The 24,054-nt window shown below is 40.6% G+C and overlaps 2 protein-coding genes across 3 annotated transcripts in view; both read left to right on the top strand.

Moving 5' to 3' along the window:
* The window catches only part of ed (hemicentin protein echinoid), a 119,577-nt gene that overhangs the window by 22,997 nt on the left and 72,526 nt on the right, over positions 1-24,054 (top strand). The gene's annotated exons all lie outside the window — the stretch shown is intronic.
* On the top strand, positions 10,061-11,176 carry LOC117184216 (serine-threonine kinase receptor-associated protein-like). The gene has a single exon (XM_033380786.1). It carries the CDS (start codon positions 10,216-10,218, stop codon positions 11,149-11,151), a length of 936 nt encoding a protein of 311 aa, XP_033236677.1. The 5' UTR covers positions 10,061-10,215; the 3' UTR covers positions 11,152-11,176.

Genomic DNA, 24,054 nt, shown 5'->3' with positions numbered 1-24,054 from the left:
TTTTTCACGAACGTTTTGGCAGGCGCATTTCTCGTTTTGGTGGCATCCCAGCAACGGGTGACTGCCAATTTGCCTGCCACCTCGGCAGCAGGTCCCCCCACCCCCATCCCTTTGACTCCCTTTCTGTTGTTGTTGTTGCTGCATGTCCTTCTGCTGCTGCTTCTGGAGTTGTTGTTTCTGGAAGCAACAAACAAACAAGTGTGACATACAAAATGCTTTTCCAACAAAATGGAGTGGGTAAAAGGATGATCAGCGAAGGGAAGAGACGAGGGGGGGGGGGGCTGTAAAGAGCGGACTAAGTGGAAAGGGGTGGGGATGAGTGCAAAGAGGGGGAAGAGCCTGGGGCTGGGGGTTTTTTTACGTACAACTTTCTCCTTTTTTTTTTTGGTTGTCATTTTTGCCACATAAACTCGATAATTTACACGTTTTTTTGGGAGAACTGTGGCCCACCACCCTCCCCCTCTGGGGTTTAAGCCCTTATGGACCACCCGTGGCCCATCGTCAACTCCCACCCGCCCATTTTGCACACCCACTTTGGGAGTGCAACGCCAAAAACACGACGCCAATACATTTCAATTTATGCTTTTTGGTTGACATTTTATGGGTTGTTTCGGTATGTTTTTGTATTTTCGTAGTATTTTGTGGTATATTGAGTAGTTTTTAAAGGACTTTACAGATGCATTGTCCCTCACAGCATGACATAAGCGAGTGTCGCTGTGCCACAACGACCTCCAATTAATATGTACCCTTATGTTTTTTTTTTCGGAGCAAAAGGGTATTTTCTGGCATGGTTTTTACATACATAAATATGTTCTGGTATATTTTTTAGAATTTCATAATATTTTTCAGTATTTTCCAGTATCGTTTTAAAGTATTTTCTGATATCTTTTTACAGTACTTTCTGGAATAGTAAACAATACTGCTTGAAAATTGAATATATAGTATTTTGGTATTTTCTAGTATTTTAGTTTTTAATATTTACTGGTATTCTATAATATTTTCTGGTTTTCTACTACCTCTAATCGAAGCAGAATCGCTTTCGTTCATTCCAGAGAGTGCTCTCAGTCATATATTTTCTAGATGTTTTCCGCTTTCCCCGAGAATTGAGCTCCGCTTCCTGTAAATCTACCATTCACTTGTCCCAAATCGAAGATTTATCATCGAAAACACCTCCCCACACAGGCAGATGACAGTCTCAACCACACTTTTACTTCACATTTTAAATCCCCCCTTAAACATTTTCCATTTTCTTTGCTCCATTTTTGTTTGGGTTGAATTTCCCTTTGGCCGTAATCGTAATCGTACTCGTACTTTTTCCGTATTGTGGTGTGATTGCATTGGGTTCTCTTTTATTGTTGAAATTTGATAAACTCAAAACTCAATTTTTGTGTGGGGACTTCTGGAAAACCTTTTTCTTGTTATTTTCCCGTATTTTGTTGTTGGTGGCATTTCGGAAAACTGTGTGTCGTGATCGTTGTAATTGTGTTTGTGTGTCAAACTGTTGGCAGTTACTCACACAGAAGGCGTGTGGGGCGACTGAGAGATTGGGAGCGAGGTAGACGCAGACTGTGTGGCAGAGCTAGAGATTGTTGCACACAGAAAATGCACTTGCCACAAGGCTAGACTCTAGAGACGGGGGCAAAAGTTTTGAGCTGCTTTTGAGGGAAATTCTCATCATCATCCAGGGGCTTTTTTGTCTGTATTTTTATGGGACACAGAAAGAGAGGCGCACAGAGAAGGAGATGGAGTGTCTGCTTAGATTCCTCTGTCGCTCATCTCTGCTTTGCGCCTAATGACATTTGTAAAGAATAAGGGGAAACATCATGTGAAACGTTGGAAAAGCCAAACCAGCAAACAAACAGAAGGACAGAGAAACAGAGAGACCAACAGTCGACCGTCAACAGATTTCTATCAACTTTGGTTCGCTTTTGCGCTTCCTCTCGTGTGAGAAAAATGCAGCTTAAACGCATTTTCTAATGTTAATGCAACAACAACAGAGAATTTAGGTGAAATCTGTGGGAGCTGGTGGTTGAAGAAGGCAGAAAATCAAGAAATCTATTCATTATTGTAGTATTTTCTTGTATATTCTTGCAAAGTTTCCAAGGAAATGTTCCTCTACCTCAGGGCGAGAAATACAAAGGAGAAAATATGTTTGGTAATTGTCTAGTATTTATGGTACTTCATATTATTTTCTTGGTACTTTTCCAAGGAAATCTGTTTCTCTAGAACGAGAAATACGAAGGAATAAAATATTTTAACTCTTACAGTATTTTTCGGTATTTTTAAGTATTTTTAATATTTTAATATTTTTCGGTATTTTAATATTTTTCGGTATTTTAATATTTTTCGGTATTTTAATATTTTTCGGTATTTTAATATTTTTCGGTATTTTAGTATTTTTCGGTATTTTAGTATTTTTCGGTATTTTATAGTATTTTTTGGTATTTTTGGTATTTTTTTTATTGTTTTAGTGAAATGACACTCTACGCCAGAGCGAGAAATGAAATAAACACTTTCTAGTATATTGTTAAGATATTTTGTGAGTAAGGAACGACATTCGCTCATGGGAAACTAGTACCTAGTTTTTACACGTTTCAGCATGTGTAGAGTTCGACAAAAACGTGAAATTGCTTCCAAGAAAGCGTTTTACATGACTCACAAGAGTCAAGATTGTACGCTACGAGTATTGTATATCTTTACATCTTTAAATTTCTCGCTTGATCTGCAAAATTCCCAATGAAATCTCTCTCTTGCCCCACCCACAACGTTACGAATTCGAGAGTATTCTTCGAAGAAGTAAGGCAAAGCAGAGGCTTAGTCAGTCTCGTCTCTGGTCTTAAACCAAAACTTTTTAGATGACACACATAATAATATTATGGTTTTATAATTATAATATATTTTTTATGCGTGTTGCCTCGTAAAGAAACCAAGCAACATTTCCGCTGATGAATCAGCAAACGAAATTGCACAAGAAGAAACTTTGAAGCCGAGAAGATACTCGTACGAGATACTTCCTCTGTTAAGAGCCCGGCTTGCCTACTTCCACGGCCACTGTAAAGTAGGGTCTGCGTGTGCTGTTAATGAGTCATGTTAATGTTTCCTGTTCTGATACTGAGTGTTGCTTTTTCGTTCCTTTTCTTACCCTTCTACGGATCTGTCGTTTCTTCCCTGTTTTCCATTTATACTGTTGTTTATTCTCCCTTCTTTCTTGTATACTGCTGTTTCTTGTTTCCTTTATTCCTGTGGCAAGTTTTAACCAGCAAGAGGGAGGTATTTTTTGTTTTTAAAGTGGGGTATTTTGACTTGCAGGAGATGTTTGTGATGCAGATTCTCGTCTGAAGTCTAAAAGGTAGTTGAATCATAGGAAATACCCATCGAAAGTGATGTCATTGGATCACCATATCATACAGAATATACCTTAGGAACAGTTGGGAGCTGTTGGGACTCGAATCTCTGAGATATTGGATCTATTAAGATCTATGAGGGTATCGATGTCTTCGTTAAATACACCCTTTCTTTCTTGCCTGCTTAAATGTTGTAACATATTCTACTTTTAATTTAACACAAAATGAGGTAGTGAAAAATATACTAAAACTGTGCAAATTTAATGGAGAAAAAAGTGGAGGTACAGGTATTCCAGAGTTTCAAAAGCAGGTGCATAAAAGAGCTAAAGGAGTGCTGGAATGGGGGTGTATTTGGGGTGGCAAAAGGAAACCATGTCAAGTCTGAAAATTCGTAAAGGTGGGCGGCGGTGGGGGCGTGGCTGTGGGTGTATGCCTGTCTAGCAGCCGCCCGCCAAAGAAAGAAGAAACTTTTTTTTCGCCCAATCTTCTCTTAGTGCGCGTCATGCATAATAAGAGGTGGAAAATAGGGGGGGTAAAGGGGGCACAAAGAGGGGAAAAGGAAGAACCGGGATAACGTGTGTGCTACTCACATGTGCGTAACAGAGAGGGGTAGTTGGCGAAAGGGATGGCACGAGGAGTGCATTCAAATATTAAAAAACACCTCGGGATATGGTGGGGAAGAGTGAGAGGGGAGGAGGTGCCAGGCGAAGAGGATGTGCGGGAGGCGAAGGGAAAGTGTCATGTTGAGGGGGAGGGGATGATGTGGCACTTATCCAAAATTAACTGCAGGTAAAAGTACCTGTGCTCCTGCTCTGCTTTTCCTTCAGTATCTCTTTCTTTTTTTCTCTTTTTTTGGTGGAAAGTGCACGTCTGATGACATCTGAGAAGAGAGAAAAGCGAAAGAGTGGCGCAGCTGGACATGAGATACCCTCTGGGCTCCCCCTGCCTCGCCTCCCTCCCTTCTGTGAGACCTAGACCCCTGTAGACCCCCTCCGTTTGGGGTCGCAATTTTCATTTGGCAAAGTGAAAAATAATTAAAAAGGCGTTTAAAATAGCAACAAAAATAAGTGGGCAAAAGGAAAAGCAGAGCTACAGGAAAAGCCCCAGAAAAGAGGTAGGGGAGGGGAGGGATGAGGATTCCTAGAAAGAAGGAGCCGACAGCCCGAGAAGATGTCCTGCCGCACGGACGAGGTAGGACCCTTATGCCGTGGCGAGGCGCGGCGAGGCGTTTTGCGTTGACACTTTAAATCATTTTGTCGTTGGCGTTGGACCCGGGATATTTTAATTATTAAATGCAAAACGCGTGGACGCCCAGGATTTGCCACAAGCGGTGGCAGAAGAGACTCCTTGCCACAAGAGGCTGCCACAGCCACAGATGCAGGACGGCAGGACGACGGCGTACACGGGAAACGGACGCCACGCGTGGAAATTGCAGAGAAGCCTGCGGTGATAACCCGCTCTCCTTCCCCCACCCTCCCCTTTTTCCTTTATTTTAGAAAGGAAAAGCGAAATTAGAGCAGAAAGGGGGGGCGAGGGCGGGGGCGGGAAAACACCTGCTGAGATGTGGCAGGTGCAAGGAAAACCTAGAGACGCGCCTCCAGCTAGACTGTTTGCCAGGGATCCAGGAAGTATTTAGAGCAGCAGAAGGAAAATCAGCCAAATGCAAAAGGAAAAGCAGCCCAAGAAAATCCACAGAGGTGGAGGAGGAGAGGGATGTGCAATGAGGCACAAACAAAAAAAAAAAGTGAAAAGAAAAGCCCGCAGAAAAGCGACAAAATCTAAACGCAAATGGAGCGACAAGGATGAGCCTGAGCCTTGGATAAGAAGGAAAATGAAGCCTGGGGGGATGCGAAAGGAAAGAGGGGGGAAAGGTGGAGGAACAGGGGAGAGGGAAAATCCCAGGTAGTAGCCCCAGGATTTTTGTGTGCGGGGTGCCATAACAAAGTGTCTTCCTTTCACTCACAACGAGTCCAAGGATCCCGGGTTTCTCTCCTTCTGCGTGAAAATGATGGACAACACAGAGAAGCTGTGCTGGTGTGGTTGTGGGTGTGTGCCCCAAGGGGCAGCGCCGCTTCGTGGAATCATTTTCTAATTTGTAACTAATTCCCGGAGCCTCCTTCGATGTAATTTTCTCCATAAATTATGAATTTATTTTCCCCACTTATTTTATTTTTATTTTCTCTTTTTTTTTGTGTTTCTGCTTCTGGAATTGGGAGAGTAATTAGCATAACTTTACGGCGGAGGAATCGAACTGGGAATTCTCTCTCTCTCTGGCGTGTCTTTGGTGACCTATCAAAAGCCTATCAGCCGTACATTTCATTTACATAATTCTATAAAAAACCCATTAGAGAATCCCAAAAATATCCACAGAAAGAACCAACCGAACGGCAGGCAATAAAATGACTAATTAACTTTAAGCGGCTTTTGGCCCCAGAGAGCTCTACCACTTTTGTTGCTTCTTTTGTTAATGATTACACCTGCTGCTCGATGCCATGGACTGCATATATCTCGTATAATATACAGTATGGTATGCCTTTAAGTCGTCTCGTATGTAGATAGGCATCGTAAATATCATATCTTTCGAAGGCATTGATGGCGCAGGGGTTTCATAATCGCTCAAAAAAAAAAAAACCTGTCTGTCTGTCGTCTTCTCAACCAAAACAAAAAGTTTGGCAAGAAATGAAGGTTGTTTTTGGGGCTAAACAAGCTTTTTAATACACTAACAAGTGGAAGGAGAACGATGGTTACATTATAGAAAATATCCTTCGGATAATTGGTAGATGGAAAAGTTCCATCCAAAGGGACTCTGAGAAACGGTGGATTTCAAATGGAGGAATCAAAAGATATTTATATGAAAAATAGTAAAAACAAAAAATACCAGAAAAATACAAGATAATTCAATAAAAAATACTTTGAGTAATACTAGAAAATACTATGAAAAATTCTAGAAAATACTATGATATATACTAGAAAATAATATCAAAAAATTCTTTAAAAAACTCGGTATAAAATACTAGGGAACTAAATAAACAAACTACCAAAAATACTAGAAAACTCTAAATAAAATACTAGAAAATAGTGCAAAGAAACAGTAGTGTAAGAAATACTATACAAAATACCAGAAAATAGGTTATCAAAATACTAGAAAAACTGAAATACCTTTTCTTAAATATATCTACATTGAAATGAGCGCTTCCCTTAGTGGAATATAAGCTTTGGGGACCACAATTCATAAAACCCAATAAAACCATTGCATTAGGCAAATAAAATTCCAAATAAAAAACACTTACCCCTTCCATTTCCCCCTCCTGTGTCACCCTTGATCGTAAAATGATGGTACCCTCTCTTTTAGTATATTTTTGATATAATATCTCTCTTTCAAATGTTGCCACTTCTCATGCATTTTTATTCCGTCTTTCATGTGTAAGATGAAACGTCATAAAAAAGACAAAACAAAATTCGAAAATACAAAGAAAAAAGCCAAAAAAAAAAGAAGAAAATATACATAATAATAATGCTGAGTGAGGCAATGCCATATGTGTGTTGTGACGGCTCGCAGACACATTGCTGGTGATGGCTTTTGATGGAGGGAATACCGAATACCAGAAAATATACTCAAAACATAAGAAACAACAAATTATAAACACGGGCTATTAGAAGATGAGTTGTGGGAGGAGAAGGAGGATTCACTCACTCACTCACTCATTCTGATATCTATAGAAAGATGATGATCGATGGATTAATCGCTGGATGGAGTTTTCGAGGAGAATACTTAAGAAACCTTTTGGTCGCCACATTTTTAGGGGTTTGAGTGGGAAAATGTTGAAAATTATGAGGGTCCATGATGTCGAATTTAAAGCGAATTAGCTTTAAGCTGTGGGAAAAAAGGTGTCTTCCCCATGAAAATATGTAAAGGAACGCATGATTAAATGTGCTAGGAAAATACTGGAAAATACTATAGCATATTCATTTTTTAATCATATTTTTTTTTTTTACGTTTTTCTTGATCTACAAACTTTTTCCGAATTTATCAACAAATATAGCACTTAAAATTTATTTAAGTACAAATTTGTTCGATTTTGAAGTTGCCCCCTACAGTATTTATTCCCAAAAATATTTCCCATATTTGCTAGTACCGATTTTCGCTGCCTTTCTCCATGCATATTCATCTATAGGAAATGCAAATATTTGGGCCTTCTAGCTATTGTATCTCTTGGATACGATGCCGCAGTGTCCTTTGGAGGCATCCCTCTGTGCTCTTCCTCCTCCTCTACCGCCGATGCTCGAGTATCTTCTGTTTTTGATTAAATTTGATTGTTGGTTGGCCTTTTTGTCTTACCTGTCTTTCCCCCGACGTTCTTTTACCCCTTTCCTCCTCTGTGGCCTCTTGTTTCCCCCTCGTCTTCCTCTACTGTTGGTTTTATTCTTCTAATTTGATTTTCGAAAGGTTATCGCGCTCTTTCGGAGGCCCCTTTTCACTCTCGTGGCTTTTGTTGTAGGTGTGCGATGTGCGATGCTGCCGCCGCCGCCGCTGCTGCCTTTGTCTCTGCCCCTGCCTCTGCCTCTTCGGAGGGGGGCGTGGGGGCATCTCTGCAGGTGGGGTATCTATCACTATTGTTGAACTATGCAAATGACTTTATCGCTGTTCGGTTGCCTCCATCTCTCCATCCCTCTCTCGCTCCCAGTGCTTTTGGCTCGTTTCTATTCTGTTCTTCAACGGATTTAAAGACGTGAAGTTTGGGAGACGAGAAATATAAAAGGCTAAAACTGAAACAACTACTACAAGAGGTAAAGCTGTATTTTGAGGAGTCAAAGCTTTGAATACCCTGGAAAAAACTTGATTTTTTGATCGTTTGTTTCAATGGTAGAATATTTTCAAAAACAAAATGAAAATTTACTCACAAAAATCACTTGAATTGAATCACCTGAATACCTCATTTAGACGCTCTACATACAGGTTGTAGAAGGTTTTTCCTACTATAGGAATGGCACACGTTTTTGGAGGACTCGTCATACCCTCTCCCGATAAAGGGTATACCGTTGCTTGGTGTTTGTTTGTGTTTGGTTGACTCTTCCATCCATCTACCTGTTGTTTTTTTTTTTTGTAAGGGGTCTTCGGGAACGTTTCTACACTATCCACTACACTCCAGTCTTCGTCTCCGTCTCCTCTCTCCCCCCACTACAATGCTCCGTCTCCTCTTTCACTCTCTCCCTTTATTTGTATGTTTGCTCGCATCATCAGCATCTTCTCCCCAACTTCTTCTGCCTCTGTCTCCGTCTCTCCTTCTGCTTTATCTGCTTCTGGCTACTCCTCTTGTGGCCTGGCATTTCGTTGACCTAAAAAACGTTCAACCAACGAAACAAACTAAAAAAAAAAACAAGAAAAACAACAACAAGAGGAATACAATACCAACGAAGATGAGCATAAATTGCTGCTGCTGCTGCTGTTGTCGCCGCGCCATTTATTAAGATTCGTTGATGATGCGGCAGGCGGCATGCGGCATGCAGTTGCAGTTGCAGCTTTCTTACCTGCTTGAACCCCTTTGGCAAAGCATGCAACATGCAGGAGGCAGCAGCAGCAGCTGGCAGCAGCTGCTATCCCAAAAGACATTTAAAGTGTTGCCAGTCCCCCCTTTCCTCACCCCCCAAAACCCTTGTTTCTTCCTTCTTCCTGGTCTTTTTCTGTAGTCCCCATCTCCGTCTCCGTTTCGGCCTTCAATCTCGGCTCAGAAAGTGCCAATCTAAAGTGTAATTAAGTTTTTTGTTTTTTTTCTGTGTCTGGCACTAAAAACATCTGCCATTGGATTGGATCTCGGGGTTTTTTCCAGCTCATTTTTCTTGCTTCGTTTTAAAGTGGTTCGAGGTTCGAGCGAGGCCTGCCAGGGCATGGCCTACCAGGTTACGCCCTTTCCTACCAGGAACTCTCCTCGCAATCAGCTTCCTCGTCATCTCCATCCCGTCATCTTTTTTGCTGCCGGTTCGGCAAATATTTGCGCCTCTCCATGCATTATGATGCGGCTTTCGCGTCTTCCGAGAAGGGAGAGGGCCAAGAGAGCCTGCACAAGAGAAATCCCTGCTGCCCATCCTTCCGTTTATTCAAATTGACCCAAAAAATATGAGCAGGCGTGACAGCAAAACAATTAGTTTTTTTTTCCTTTTGGAAGGGGAATACCAAAAAGATTTTGAATTTAAGAGATTCTAGGAGCCACAAAGGGTTATAGGCCCGTTATGATAATCCAATGATATTTCCGCATTATAGAATTTTTATTAGAGATCTGCACAGAAAATATCTAGGGCCCTATATACCCATTTTCCCTATTATCTATCGGTAATGTTTAATATCTTTCTTTGAAAATGTGCAGGAAAATGTTCCTTTTTTTATGGAAAACTTTTCTGCGGTTTTAGAAGAGGTTTTATCCCATTTTGTAGTTAATTTTTTGAAGGAAAAATTTGTAAAATGATTTAAAAATATTACCAAAAATGTATATATGCTTATCCCTAGCTCTTGCCGCCCTCCCTTTGCTACTCCTCGGGCTTCTACATAAAAATACAAAGAATTCCCCAAATTCTTCTCCATAAAGTGGAACTACAAAAACGTGAATCACAGTCGGCTTTTGATCAGAGTGTGACAACTCTTTCAACGGCATATCGGATGTTACTAAAACCTTATATCTGAGCTCTACATAGGAGCCTGTTGTTTTTTATTTGCTCCATAAATATATGAAACAAACTCTCGTATTGGCATTCAACTTGTATCCCTCTGGCTGGGAAGTTCTAAAATATTTCGTAGTAATTTTCGGAATTTTGTGTGTGGAATTTTTGAATTTTTCCTGTGTTTAAAAGTTTTAAATTTTTTTTGCTCGAAATCGAAATGAAACTGCATTTTGAAGGCCATCTGGACGGTGTGCTGGACTTCAGCTTCAGCAAGGTCTGCTTGGGCGATGGCGGCTACTACTTGGCCTCCGTCGCACAGGATGGCCGGGGCTTTGTGCGGCGCGGCGACACCGGAGAAATGTGCTGCAACCTCGTGGGCCACGAGGGGCCCGTGCGTGCAGTGTCGATGGGCGCGAAGGGCACGATTGTGGCGACTGGCGGTGATGATGGCACCGCCCGCATTTGGAGTGTCGCCACTGGCGCCGAACTGACGATGTTCCGACAGGACCAGAAGGTTTCCAGTGTGGCGCTGGACACCAGGTCGGAGTGGATGCTCACCAGCAGCCAGGAGCGCGACAGCGAGGTCTGTTTGTATGACGTGACTCGGGGAGAGCAGGATAAGCCCCTGCTGTGCCTTTACCAAAAGGAAGGACGAGCCGTGCGCAACGTGATCTTCTGCCGTGGCGATCGCTCGTTTCTCTCCTCGTCCTACGACCGCCACATCGAGCTGTGGGACATCTTGAGTGGCCAGCGAAGCCACATGATCTCACTGCCCCACCACGCCAAGAGCATGGAGCTGTGTGCCGACGGCAAGACGGTGACCATTGCCTACGGCGAAAGCATTGTCCTGTTCGACGCGGATACCTTCAACATAATCGACCACCTGAAGCCGCCGTTCAAGGTGACGGGCGCATCGCTACATCCGCAGCAGCAACGCTTTGTGTGCACCAGCTCCTACAATGAGATCTACGGGTGTTGTAGCTACACACGGGAGTTCGTCAAACTGCATGAAGCCCCCGAGTTAATGGGCAAACAAGTTAACTGCATCAAGTACAGTCCCGACGGCGAGGTGTACGCCAGCTCGTGGACCAATGGCCAGATCATACTCTGGCAAGATTATTTAAACCGCAAAAACAGACTAATGCCATGCTAGATAAATCTAAAAATATGCAGATGGATGAATAGGATGACTAAATCCGTAATTCCACTGCACTACACTGCACAACACTACACAACACTACACAACACTACACAACACCACACAACACCACACAACACCACACAACACCACACAACACCACACAACACTATACAACACTATACAACACTATACAACACTATACAACACTACACAACACTACACAACACTACACAACACTACACTGCACAACACTACACAACACTACACTACACTACACTACACTGCACTATACTGCACTACACTACACTACACTACACTGCACTATACATATTTTGGCGTTGTTGTTGGTTTTCTTGAATGGTTTTATTTGACACTCATCCAAAATAATACTCCGAAAAGATACAGGGACCCCCCAAAAAACACAGATTTATTTGAGAAAATTACTGTTTGGTTTCATTTTGTACAAAAATTCATTTGTTGCGTTTGTTAAGGAATTAAATTTTATTGTTTGAACAAAATATTTTAATATTTAGTAGTATCTATTTTGACTCAGATGCATTGCAATCTCTTGAGATGTTTATTTAAAAAAAGGTCCCTGATCTCAGAATCTAAAGATCTGTATAACCAGCATCTTTCACGAGAATTGGTTGATAATTTCTAAGAAAAAATGTTTCAAAATGGCAAAGAAAATTCAACGTATAAACAAATATGTGATTTTTGTTACTTATTTTTGTGGAAATATCTAAAATGGATTATAATCCAACCCGTCACCAACTTTCATAAGAATTGGTGGTGATTTAAGGGATATGGGTAGATAGTTTTGGGTTTAAATACCTGTAGATATGGCAGTTGCACAATCTCCTTCTCTATGCACGCCCTAAGGTATAAATCTTTCGTGTACGAACACAATTCTATGGATTGCAGATACATTTGTGCTCCTCTCAGAGTTCTACCTGCCTCCAAAGGCAATACCATTTCCTCTTCGTGTGTGTTGCTGTCTCTTGCTAACAGATGCTGTCTGTTGCTCTTTCCATCTCTGTTTTTCTGCTCTCTATCCCTCTCCCCCTCTTTTGCCCAAAGAAACATCTGGCCTGCCCTTTTTCTGGTGTTGTTTCTGGGCTCTATTTGGGCCTCTATTTCTCGTTTGATGCAAGAGTGGAACCGTTTACCTAGGCTTCTACCAAAAACACTTCCCTTTGAAAGTTCTGTACCAAATGAATTTGGATTTTAATTTGATTTTTGCTTCTACCGGAAATTGTTTTTTAATTGTTGTTCACTCGAGATCTGTGGAGCTCTTTCGGTGTTTGTGTGTGTTTGGAAATCTCAAATGATTTGTGGTCTCCTCCAAAGTGTTGCACATAAATATTTATTATCTTGTGTGCGGGGCTACTGTTTCCCCCTCCTCCCCCCCCACCCCCATCCATCCATCCATCCTTTGTCTTCTATCATCCCATGATAATCAGCAGTTGCATTCGCATTCCTCTGCTCTTTCCCGAGAGTTGATTTCTTTGTGCTCCACTTTTTATCAAGTTTTTGTCATCTCCGATGCAAAAACACAGAGAAACAGAGACAGAAATAGACCGCAGGGCGAATAAATATCTGTGGCTGTTATTGTTGTTGTTTTCTCCTCCTTCTCCCGCTCTTCCTCCTTCTGTTTCGTCTCCTACTTGAATCCCGTAGCGGTCTGCCCTGCAGGCGGCGGCCGCTTCGCACAACAAACATTCCTTGGCCCTGCCTGGAGGTGCTTTGGGATATTGTTCTCTGCTTTCTCGCTCTCGCTCTCTCACTCCTCTCTCACTCTCTGTTGTTGTTTTTGTTGCGTGTTTCTGTACACTTTTTAGAGGGTTTTTTGGGCATATGAAGACGTGAAGCCTATATACCCTATAGATTACTGTCTACTATGTTTCTGTCTGTTTTTTGTTCAATTATGACACTATGTTTTAAGTTATTTTTATCTGAAACTTTCCACAGAGTCTTTATTTCTACTGCTGAGTAGTCAACAAGATCTTAACACTATATCTTTCATCTTAAATGGATATAATGATACACAAAACATATATATTTCCAAGAAAACTTGTGGGCCTCTAAAGATAATAGATTAAAACGTTAGAAATGGAATCTTATTAGTTCCTCTAGCTTTAGAAACACTATATTACACTATATATTATTATATTGGTATCGGTAGAAGAAAATGTCTGGTATTTAGACTTTCATATGTTTCTACATAACTAAGCAATGTTTTATCAAAATAGGAACAGTATTGGAATAGTTATAGAATAGAAAGATAAGAATGATCGATCGTAAGGTTAGTTTTCGTAGGAAAACCTTGTAGTGCTCCATAGTTCTCTTCAATATTCCACCCTTAAAGTATTCCATAGACCTCCGAGGGCATCAAAAGTCTCGAAACTCGAAAAACCCCAAAACCTTCATCTATTTCATGCACTTGTTGTTGATTTTTCCTTTGTTGTTGTTGGCTGCTGCTTGGGTTTTATTTTCTTGCACTGCGAATCTGCCCTTTCCTATTCGCATTCCCTCCTTCTTCCACTTCCTTATTCCATTATGATGCATATTCATATTGCCATGACGTGGCTGCCTGTCTGTCTCTGTCTCTGTCTCCGACTGTCTCTTATTTTCTCACATGTAAAATGTGATTATTATTAGCCCTTGGCTCTTGTTACTCCCTACCCCCTACCCCACCCCCTCTTAACCTCACTGCTCTCCTTCTACTGCCATATTTGTTGTCTTCTTTTTTCTATCTTGTCTCCCATTACAGTCGGTTTTTTTTCTTGTCTTGTTCCCTCTCCCTTCCTTTGGCTTTGCATCTGGATGTTGAAATCTGAGCTTCCTGTTCAATGTCACACACATGCACCCCGCTCTGCCACCTGCTGCTGTCTTGCTCTGGTTCCCCCCTCTATCCATCTCTCTCTGTCCCCCGTTTCAGCCACTAAACACTTTGGGTATTTTATGTAATTAAATGAAATTTTACACTCGCAATTTGAGGTGACAACAACATTATTATTCTTTTTTGTATTTGCAAGGTTTTTCCATGTGCTTTTATCCCTCGTTTGACTTACATTTTCCTCACATTCTGCTCTCATTTTTTCTCTCACTTATCTGCCTTATGTTCTTCTCTCCCATATCCTACCCTGTGCCTCTCTCCCATTTCTACCACACATTCCTCTTATTTCATCCTCATTTTCCTCAATTACCTCCCACCGTATTTTTTGCTGACATTTTCCCTCCATTTAGCCATCTATTTAACCTCTAATCTTTTAATTAAATGCAAATTTCAATGACAAAATAAAACAAATACCACATCAAACAAAGAACTCTAGGAAAGAAAATAGAAAATAGGGAGATGTCTACAAATAAAATACTGCATAAAAGATATATATCTCCATGCAGAAAATGAATAAAGTTAAAAAAAGAAAACCAAATAAAGACCAAATACAAATTTCCATTAAATTCTAATAAAAAATTCACAAAAAAAAAAAATAAAACTACAAAAAAGTATACGAAAAATATTTGTAAAAATCTTGAAAATAGCAAAAATTACCTCTAATTCCAAACATTTCCATTAAATAAATGTACTTTTATCTGTACGGGAAAAAATATCTAACTCTTTCTATTCTCTTTCTCTCTCTCTTTGCAGGTAAGCAAATGATTGCGTTTTATGGGGCCTGCCAACTCGATCCAAAACGATGCTTTTGAGGTTATGTATGTGTGCCGCAGTAAGGCTTAGGCAAAATCAATTTTGCAATATAACTTTGAGCAAAACTTAAATTGAATCAACAAAGGAAACGCAAAGGAACGGAAAGGAAGATGATGCCTGGTCCTGGTCCCCGGTGGTGGGTGTAGACTCCTCTTAATATCAAAGCAGCTTCAAGTGGGATGCGCTCATCCCTCTTGTGCCTCTACTTTTTGGTCTCCTTTTCTTGTCACGCATCACTTACATGGGGAACAGCGCCTTCGCCTCCGCCTCCGCCCCACTCCCTACCAACTAGTTTATGCCCCACGCCCCCCGCCCCCGTTGTGTTGCTCTAGCACGTTGCTGCCATTTTCAATTTTGCATTTTAATAATAAAATTTTGCAAGCAGCCTGGAAAAAATAAAATGTAGAAACAAAACAAAAGAAAAGAAAAGTAGTAGAACATGCACAAAAAATGATAGAGAGAAATGTGTAATGGATATAGGACCCTAGGAATACCTGGTATCTTAGGGGTTTTGTTTTTTTTGGAGTGGGAAAGGCTTTAAATGGTAGAGAATTTTCCGTATTTCTATGGTTTATTTTGGATAGATAGTTGGATAATGGCTTTGAACTTTGTATCTGGGAAATTGTGGAAGGCAGAAAGTTTCTTAAAAAGGTTACCCATGAGATCTTAAGCCCTAAAGCGAAGGAATATAAGGAAGGGAGGGAATATTAACCTAAACTTGTCTTCTCAGTCTGAACTTTGAGAGTGATGATCTTTCAGCCTTAAAGCCATATAGACCCCTTCTCAATAGACGAATATACCCTGTGCTCTCAAGGACTCTGCTGGGCATCCCCAAAAACTGGCAGCTGGGCAAACTTTAAACGCTAGACGACGACGACGGCGATGACGATGACGACGACTACCACGACGATGCATGATTACTTTGTTGATGATGACAACAACCCTGCGGAGGAGGACGAGGAGGTGAAGCATGTTGCAAGTGCAGTTTTCGGTGGGGGCGTACCACCGAGGGGCTAGGGGCTAGGGGCTATTTTTTTTTTTCTGCTTTGTTTTCGGGAGTCTGCCCCCTACTCCTTTTTGTTTATCATTTTGCTGCGTGCTGCCTTCAATTTGTTGCATGCATCGCCCCCGTCATTTCAATGATATTCGCCTCACGTTTCTCGGGTCTTGTTTTTATTTATTTTTCTCTCTGTTTTTAATTGCGTCTTACTTTTATATACTACGCTGGACCCTCTCAATGGATGCCCCAGTGTTTCTACGTTTCTCGTTTCGTTTTTCTAGTCGCTCAGCACAAAAATGTTTCGTTACGGAATTTAACCCTATGTTTATCGAATGGGGCATCGCTCTCTCTCTCTCTCTCGTACTCTCTTGGATTTTTGTTTATTTACGAATTTCCGCTCGTTGTGCGGTTTTTTTTTATTTTTTGGTACCCTTTAGAGTAGGGTATGTTGCATTTTAGTTTGGGATTTAATTTAATTTAAGAATTTAAAGCTTGAAAATTTAAAAAAAAAAATTATTCTATAGGAATATAAGTAGATTTTGTAGTATTTTTCCTAATTAATAGTAGTGCAATGCCCTTAAATCAAAAAAATATTTCACCAAAAAATTTTCAAAAATTCCCAGGCAGTGCATTATTCTTATTACAAAAACATCAGGAAATTACCAGGGTATCTCCATGTCCTGGACCCTAAATTCTTGTTCTTCGATTGTTTTTGTGGGCTGATGCTAATTCCGATTCCGATTTAGATTCAGTTTCAGAGAGATTCCAGATTCTGTTTTCTGTTTTTAGCTTCTGTTTAGCTTGTCGTTGATTTTTTTCTTCTTGTTTTCTTTACCCCAAATGTTGTGTGTATTTTTTCCGGTATTTTTTTTGTTTGAGTTTGCAGAAAACATTTTCGCTTGGATAAATTACACCGCAAAACCTTATGTGTCATATGCATAAATTGTACTTCTCTCTTCTCTTCTCTCTCCCTCCTCTCGCTCTCTCTCCGTCACTTGATGGAACACATGTTTCAACTTTATAGGGCCGTCACCGTATTGCGTCCTTGGCCTGAACTCTGCACCAGAAAAAGAAAAAACAACAGAAGCATTACAAATTTCACACTAAATTGACTTTTGCTCGACGCAGAAATTTTCGCATGCACAATTACATTCGCCATTTGCGCCGGTACCTCCCCCCCTCTACCCCCGTTACCCCCCTGTCCACTGTAATTGTTTAAAATATTTCACAAATTAAATTATGCAAAAAGTGCAAACGTTTGACACATGGCTTTTGCTTGCTGCTGCTGCAAAATGATGTTTGCGGTCAAATGGGGTTTCGGTTTTGGACGCTTGGCCCTTAGTTCTCCAGAGGTCTTGCAGTTCTGGCGTTGTTTGGGGAATTTCGGATTACATTTTGAAGGCTTCTTTGGACTTTTCTTTCATTCAGAAGAACTCTTTGGATGGGTTTTTATACTGTATCGTCAAGTATATTCAAGATTTTCCAAACTTTTTTAGTATTTATCTGTAAAAATGTCGTAATTTTTTAAATTTTGATAAGTATTTTTCAAAAATTATTCTAATATTCTTCCACAATTATTTATAGTATTTTTCCATAATTATTGGTTTATTTATTCCACAATTAGTTTAATATTTTATTCATAATTATTGTAGTATTTTTTCCAAAGAGAAAAGGGAAAAGAGTATAGCTTAAAAAATTGCAATATAATTATTAAATTAATTTCAGTATTTTTCCAAAATTTGTTAGGTATTTTAAACAACTTATTGGGGTATTTTTGAAAGTATTTATTTTAAATTAGGTTAAAAATATTTCTAAAAATTAGTATTTTTTCCAAAGTTGAAACTAATTTTTGTTTAGTATTTGTTGTAAGTTTTTTTTTAAAATTGTGCTATTTTTTTTTTTTAGAATTTTTTGAACTGTGTGCCACAATTTGTCAAGAAAGTAATTTTCTGTATAATTTGCTTTCCAAAAAAGTGCCCCGAAATCGGTTTACCTTTTCAGAGGCCACCCAAAAATCTATGTAAATTATTTATAGAGTCGTTTACCGTTCTGGCCTGAAGTGGCGGCTCTTGAAATGGGGTTTCGTCTGGTTCTCGTCTGAGAGCAGTATATTCCCCCGTATTTGATGTGCAAATTATTTTGTAGAAAGTTGCCAAATATTTGCCCAAGCAGATGAAAAGTGTAATTTGTTGTGCAAATTTTGCACTGGCTGAAGATGAGGGTCCAAGACCCCCAGACTGCAAGATGGGTCTCGTGTTTGCCCCACCCTTTGGCGAAGAGTTCACTTTCAATTTTCAGGCTGCTCAGCTTTCCATGACGAAAATCGGTAAGAGGTGGAGAGTGTGGAGGGCGGGGAGGAGGGATCCATGTGTGTGGTAAGAGCAGGTGGAATGGAGATGTAAAGCGAAAATCGTGTAAACGTCATGGACAATGAGCAGGCGGCCAATGCCATTGGTCAGCAGCCACCTCTTCTGCACACCACTTTCTGCTCTGATTTCCCGTGTCTATTTGCTTCACTTTCTGGCATGCATTTTCTACGTATTTTCCTCACTTTCTGGCATGCGTTTGCCTCATCTTTCCCCCCCACATCCCCCCTTCTTGTGCCTAATGCGCTTAACAAAGTTTTTGATTGCATTACAACAGATATTTAGATGGAAAATCTCTGTTTCTCTCTCTGTTATGCAATTTATTTAAACATTTTCACCCTGCTTCCCTGCCCCCCTGCCCCCCTTGTGCTCTTTCGTTTATAAATTGCATCGATTATGGGATTACATGAAATATATATAGGCGTAGTCGTAGTCGCATGTTTGTTGTCTCTTGGCCAAAAACCACAAAAACATCTTCACCAAGAAAACAATTTGTTCGAAAGTGCGTTAAAGATTCTTGACTAATTTCCCCCAAGATGGAAAACTTAAGCCCCATAGATTAGGAGCGGGGGAAATGCACATATGTTTGACTGATGAGCAAGAGGGGTTCGGTTGTGTGGGGGGGATAAAGGTAAAATAAAAACACTGCAGATTAAAGTTTCATAATTTCCAAGACGAAAGATAAGGCCTGTCAGACTCTTAAATCATCTTTCATTTCATTTACAAAAACACTTTGGGTTTTTACTTACTGCTTCTGTGTTTTCTGTTTCGGTGTGTCTTTTGTTTTAATTTATGCAAATTTTCCAAAGATTTTATTTCGTATTTTGGGTACCCTGTAAGAGGGAGGGTTTGTTTTGGTGGAAATCTATAAAGCAGGCAGGGTATTATGTATTGTAGATGTGGGCCCAAAGATCAGTTTATTGTACCTTATATTTTACTCAAAAATTTGGGAAATAAGGAAATATATATTCCTTAAAAAACTCCTTAAAATTTCCCTAAAAAAGCCCATAAATTCCTCTTTCTTTGGGGGTTCAAAAAGAGCCTTAAGAATGGGATTTTAAAGTCCTCTTTCCCCTGTAAATGTCTATGCCTGGGTATATGCCTGGGTACTCCCTGGTCCATAGCCTCTCATCAAAGTCATTGCCTTAGACATTCCCTTACTTTTGTTGAGCTTTTATCTTATGCATCATTTACAGATTGTTTTGCTTGGGAAAATCCACATAATTGTTGGCTTAAATGTAAATGAATTTCAATTAAAATTAAGCAACGGCAATATGCAAATTTCAGTGTGTGTCTCTCTCTCCCTCTGAGCCTCTCTCTCTCTTCTGTCTGTCTGTGTTCATCTTATTCCAATTTATTTATGGGGTCTTCCGAAAAACTTTGCTCATTCCGAATTCATTTTGAAGAAGTTCTCAGGCTCTCAGACCGTCTGACGGTCTGCTTGTTTTTTTTTCACACATAATTCTTAAGCCATTCCTATCGATCGATCGGAGCATACATCAACTGATTAAGCTTCCAATTTCCATGCCATTCTCTGGGAATTTGGAGGGAACTTTCCACCAAAGTCAATAAATATTTATATAAATCTTTGGCCAAAAAGAACTTCATTTTATTCGAGAGCGAGGGGGCGAGGGGGAGAGCGCGGAATGGAGAGAATGTTCAAATTAACTTTGAACCAGAAGAGAGAAAATGGGAAATAGAAAAAATAGTTTTTCCCTGATATTGCACCAGGGAAAAATGTAGAAAAATATACCAACGGAATGGGCTTTTGGCTCGGTTTTAGCATGATATTTTTTGTTTTTTTCTTTCTTTTTTTTTAAGCGCGAAAGCAATTAAAAAACTTGTACAATATTTTCTCATAAAACACAAAAGTTGAGTCCCAGGAAAAACTAACAGCAGCCCGGCATATCCAAATAGATGTGGTCCCCTCCACAGGGGGGAAGGGGGTGGGGGCGTTTGCTTGGCAGAGGTGTAATCCCTCTACAACTTGGCTTTGACCAAAAGCAAACGTTAGCCGGTAGGAAAAAGTGGTCTAAAGAGGGGAAGGGAAGGGGTAAAAAGGCAACACAAATAGGGAGCTGCATTAGGGATCTTCCTTCCTCTCCATCGCTCTACCTCTCTACCCTTCTCGGTGCTCTTTTTTCGACTCATTTCATATTGATTAAGCAGAGCAAATCCATCATTGTCAATGCGGTCGGGCTGTCGCCCCACTATCCTTCTCATTAGGGCTCAGAGGGACAGCAAGGGACGGGGGGTAAAGGGTCATTAAAAGCTTGCCCCCAGCTGCTCGTCGCAACATGTTCCCATGTGTGTGTGTGTCGTAAAAAAAAGGAGGGGGAAAATGGGAAAAGAAGCTGCTTTTGGTGGTCGAAACTGGAGATACACTTTGAGAGGGGATAGATCTAAATTTTCTTTCAAGTAAGTTCTTGAAATAAAGGAATAAATACTTCAGATCCTAGAAATATAGTCTCCAAAACCCTGCCTTTTCTGCTTGGCAAAACCCTCTTCCTAACCGTAATACCCTTCTTTAAAGGGTACCACTTAAAAAAGAAGAAACCATTAGATGTCAGATTCCTGATACAACGACAGACAGAAGGAGAGACAAAAAGGGAGAGGGTTAAGAGCAGATAGAGAGGGGGAAAGGACAGCCAGGAGGCAGCAGGTGAGAACTTGTGAAACAGAGAAGTGGCCTGCCCCACAGAGAGATAGAGGGGGGGGGGGGGGTTGGAGTAGGGACCCCGTTCCTTCCTTCCTTCCGTGCATAAACTTGACTTAATTAGCTGCACAACTAACTTGGCTATTTAAACAGGTGCAAAAGAGTAGCAATAGCAGGCGCAGTGGAAGTGGCAGTGGAAGTGGCAGTGGAGGGGGCTTAAAGAAAAAACACCAGACAAGAGGGGAGAGAGAAATGAGTGCAGGGAGAGGGAGACCCTACCAGAGGGACAATTGCAAAAAAAAAAAGGAGTAAAGAAAGCCTCCCATTTGCGTTTGGGGATTTGCTTTTGCTTTGGCTTTCAAGTGCCGCAAATTGCAATTAAAATGCAAAACAAAACAACAACAAAATGCACATGGCTTTAAGCCTCGTTTAATGAAGCTGCCACCAGAACGGGGGAGAGTGAGGGGCAGGGCTATAAAGCCCATGTGGGGATTTGTTTGGGTGTGCTGTAAATAGGGGATTTCGAAGAGATTTTTGTTGGAATGGTTAAGTGATTGGGATTGTCTTTGATTTGGAGGCATGTTTTAGGAGGCAAATGTCTTTAGAGAGGAACTTAGAATGATAACCCACCTTTCCTGATGGAAATTCCTAAAGAAAAGCGTCTGTTTAATCGAAAATAATGCTTTAAATGCGTTGGACATGCCATAAATGTTGAAATGAATGCATTTGGGACAGTGTAAAGTACTCTGATAGCTCTCTGCATGGTGCCTCACATCCAAAAGTGAATAATAGCTGGAAAGATAATATCTCTCTCCACACACACACACACACCCAGAAGTGTAAATGTTCCTCCCTTTATCCTCCACACACACACAGGCACTAAAACGTGTAAAATAGTGTACAAAATGGGCACCAAAATACACGCATTCAACATTCAACAAAACATTTGTCAAGTCTGCGACCATCAGAGATAGAAATGGAACTATTAAGCGACCTATCCCTGCCTTTGCCCCTGCCCCTGCCCCTCCTCTCCTCACCACCTGTGGGTATCGTACGCGTAGGCCTATCGCTAAAGCCTGAACTGAAATCACAACAAAAATTGGGTTCAATAAAGCAGTTTTATGGCGTGACATCTTTTCACAGCGGAACCCTCATGGGCGATGCCTAGGGCTTACCTTTGGCCACTTGGGGGCGACTGTTGGGGGGGGCTATTAATATTATCGATAGTGCCACAAATAAATTAAAACACACACAAAATACGGGCCGAAAATTAGAACTCTTCGAGGAAGGGAAACCAAAGCCAAAGCCAAAGCGAAAGCGAATCTCGAAACCAAATCGCATTTCCAATCCCCCAAAACTCCCCCCAAAACGCGACACTCAATAAAACAAGAGATAGAGAAGGCATCATTCTGCTAGAGAGAGCGAGAGAGAGTATCTAGATAGAGATGGATATAGAGACAGCCCGAAAGTAGAGCAAATGCATGACAACATTTTCAGTTGTTTTTTGGGCATTTTTTTCGTTTTTGGCAGCTTTTCCACTGACAAAAAAAAGACTACCGGCGACAATAAATTTTCCACAACTGTTTTTTAGTCGTTTTTTCTAGGTTTTTCCTTTATTTTTTTCCTTACTTTTTTCCCTACTTTTTTTTTATTCCTCGTTTTTTTTTTTGGTTGTGCGTCAAGTGACCCACATTATTTTTTGGTGTTCATTCTGCTGGCCAGGGATTTTGACAAGGGTTAAAGTACAATTGTTAGAAACAACCGCAGGAAGAGCCAGCAACAAAATAACATGACAAAAATTTCACAGAAACAGAAATCAGAGAAAAACAAAAACAAAACCAAAACCAAAACAACCTTTCAATGAGGCTGAGAGAGAGAGAGAGAGATAAAGAGAGGAGTCTTAAAACTCCAGAGATTACTTTTCAGAGGAGTTCTCTGTCGCTATCTCTCTCGCTCTCTCTCTCTGTCTCTCTTGTGGTGCAAAAGTTTCTTCTGCCACATTCATTCCCTGTAGGTGGCTTGGAGTTGTAGTTCTGTAGTTCCTTCAGTTCCAAGTAGTTCCTTTAGTTCGAAAAGGAGTCCATATCGATGATTGTTTTTCTGGTGAATTTTGGTCAAGTTTTTGGAGTGGATTGATGCGTGGATTTGTGGTGTCTCTTTGAGGAAGGAAAAGTCCTTTTGGTTGGTAGAATGGAGCAGAAGCAGAGGCGATCTTTACTTCAGATTGCTGATGAAAAGGGTGATGAAACAGAGGAATAGGGAGGATGGAAATAAAAGGGAAAATTCTATAAAACTGTCGTCTCTAAGGGCTTCCGAGAATCAGACACCAGAAAGTGCCTGAATGGTAGGCCTAAAGCTTTAAAGAACCCTCAAATTCAGGGATTTCGTCTATAAATAGCGTGGAATTTTACCACAATTCCAGCTTTCATAGTAGGGGTTTCATTTGTTAGTAATATTCATTAAAATCGGATGATTTTTCTGCATTGAATCGACTACTTTTTCAGGTATATTTTAACTGAAATACAAGTCTGGCTTAAAAAGTATCTAAACTCCTTGAGAACTCTTTTAAAAAGAGCTTTAGAGATGGGAAAAATGACTAGTTGCAATTAAATTTCGATTTATAATAATTTAAAACCCCTTCAAATCTTTTCAACACTAAAAAAAGTATTATTTTCATGTAATTCCAATTTTTAAACATTCATCAATGGCCAAAAACTTGTTAAAAGTATTAAAACTGTTTCTGAACTTTGATTTAAACAGCAGGAAAAACTATCTGCAGATTAAAATTGCAGCGGTAAAATCTCTATAAATTGTAACCACAGGGAAAATCCCCTACCGTGGGGAACCCCCTTTACCCTTCTCTGTAAATAGCCATAGTGGTGCAGCAAACACTTTTCCTTTTCATAAGGGAAGAGTTTTATCCTCGCACCTCTGCCCGCCTCTGGATTTCCCTCCCTATCCAAAGGCTTTTCCCTACTGGTATGTTTTCCTGCTATTAATTACTGGAGGCTTTTCCCTTCCACCCTTCTGTGTGGATCAATTAAGCAAAAGTTTTCCCTACCCCCAACCCCACCCCGCCACTGACTGCCTGGCAGATTGCGTATACGCACTGTTGTTGCCGCTGCTGCAGCTGTCAAGCTTTTCCATCATTTTCCACGCATAGTTTCGCACAGTTTTTCTT

The sequence above is a fragment of the Drosophila pseudoobscura genome, chromosome 4 (genome assembly GCF_009870125.1).
Source record: "Drosophila pseudoobscura strain MV-25-SWS-2005 chromosome 4, UCI_Dpse_MV25, whole genome shotgun sequence".
In the NCBI taxonomy this organism is placed as follows: Eukaryota; Metazoa; Arthropoda; class Insecta; order Diptera; family Drosophilidae; genus Drosophila; species Drosophila pseudoobscura.
This window is presented reverse-complemented; position numbering and strand designations above follow the sequence as displayed.

What these genes read in the sequence shown, in the direction of transcription:
- LOC117184216 (XM_033380786.1), top strand. Translation starts at nt 10,216, where the DNA reads ATGAAACTGCATTTTGAAGGCCATCTGGACGGTGTGCTGGACTTCAGC.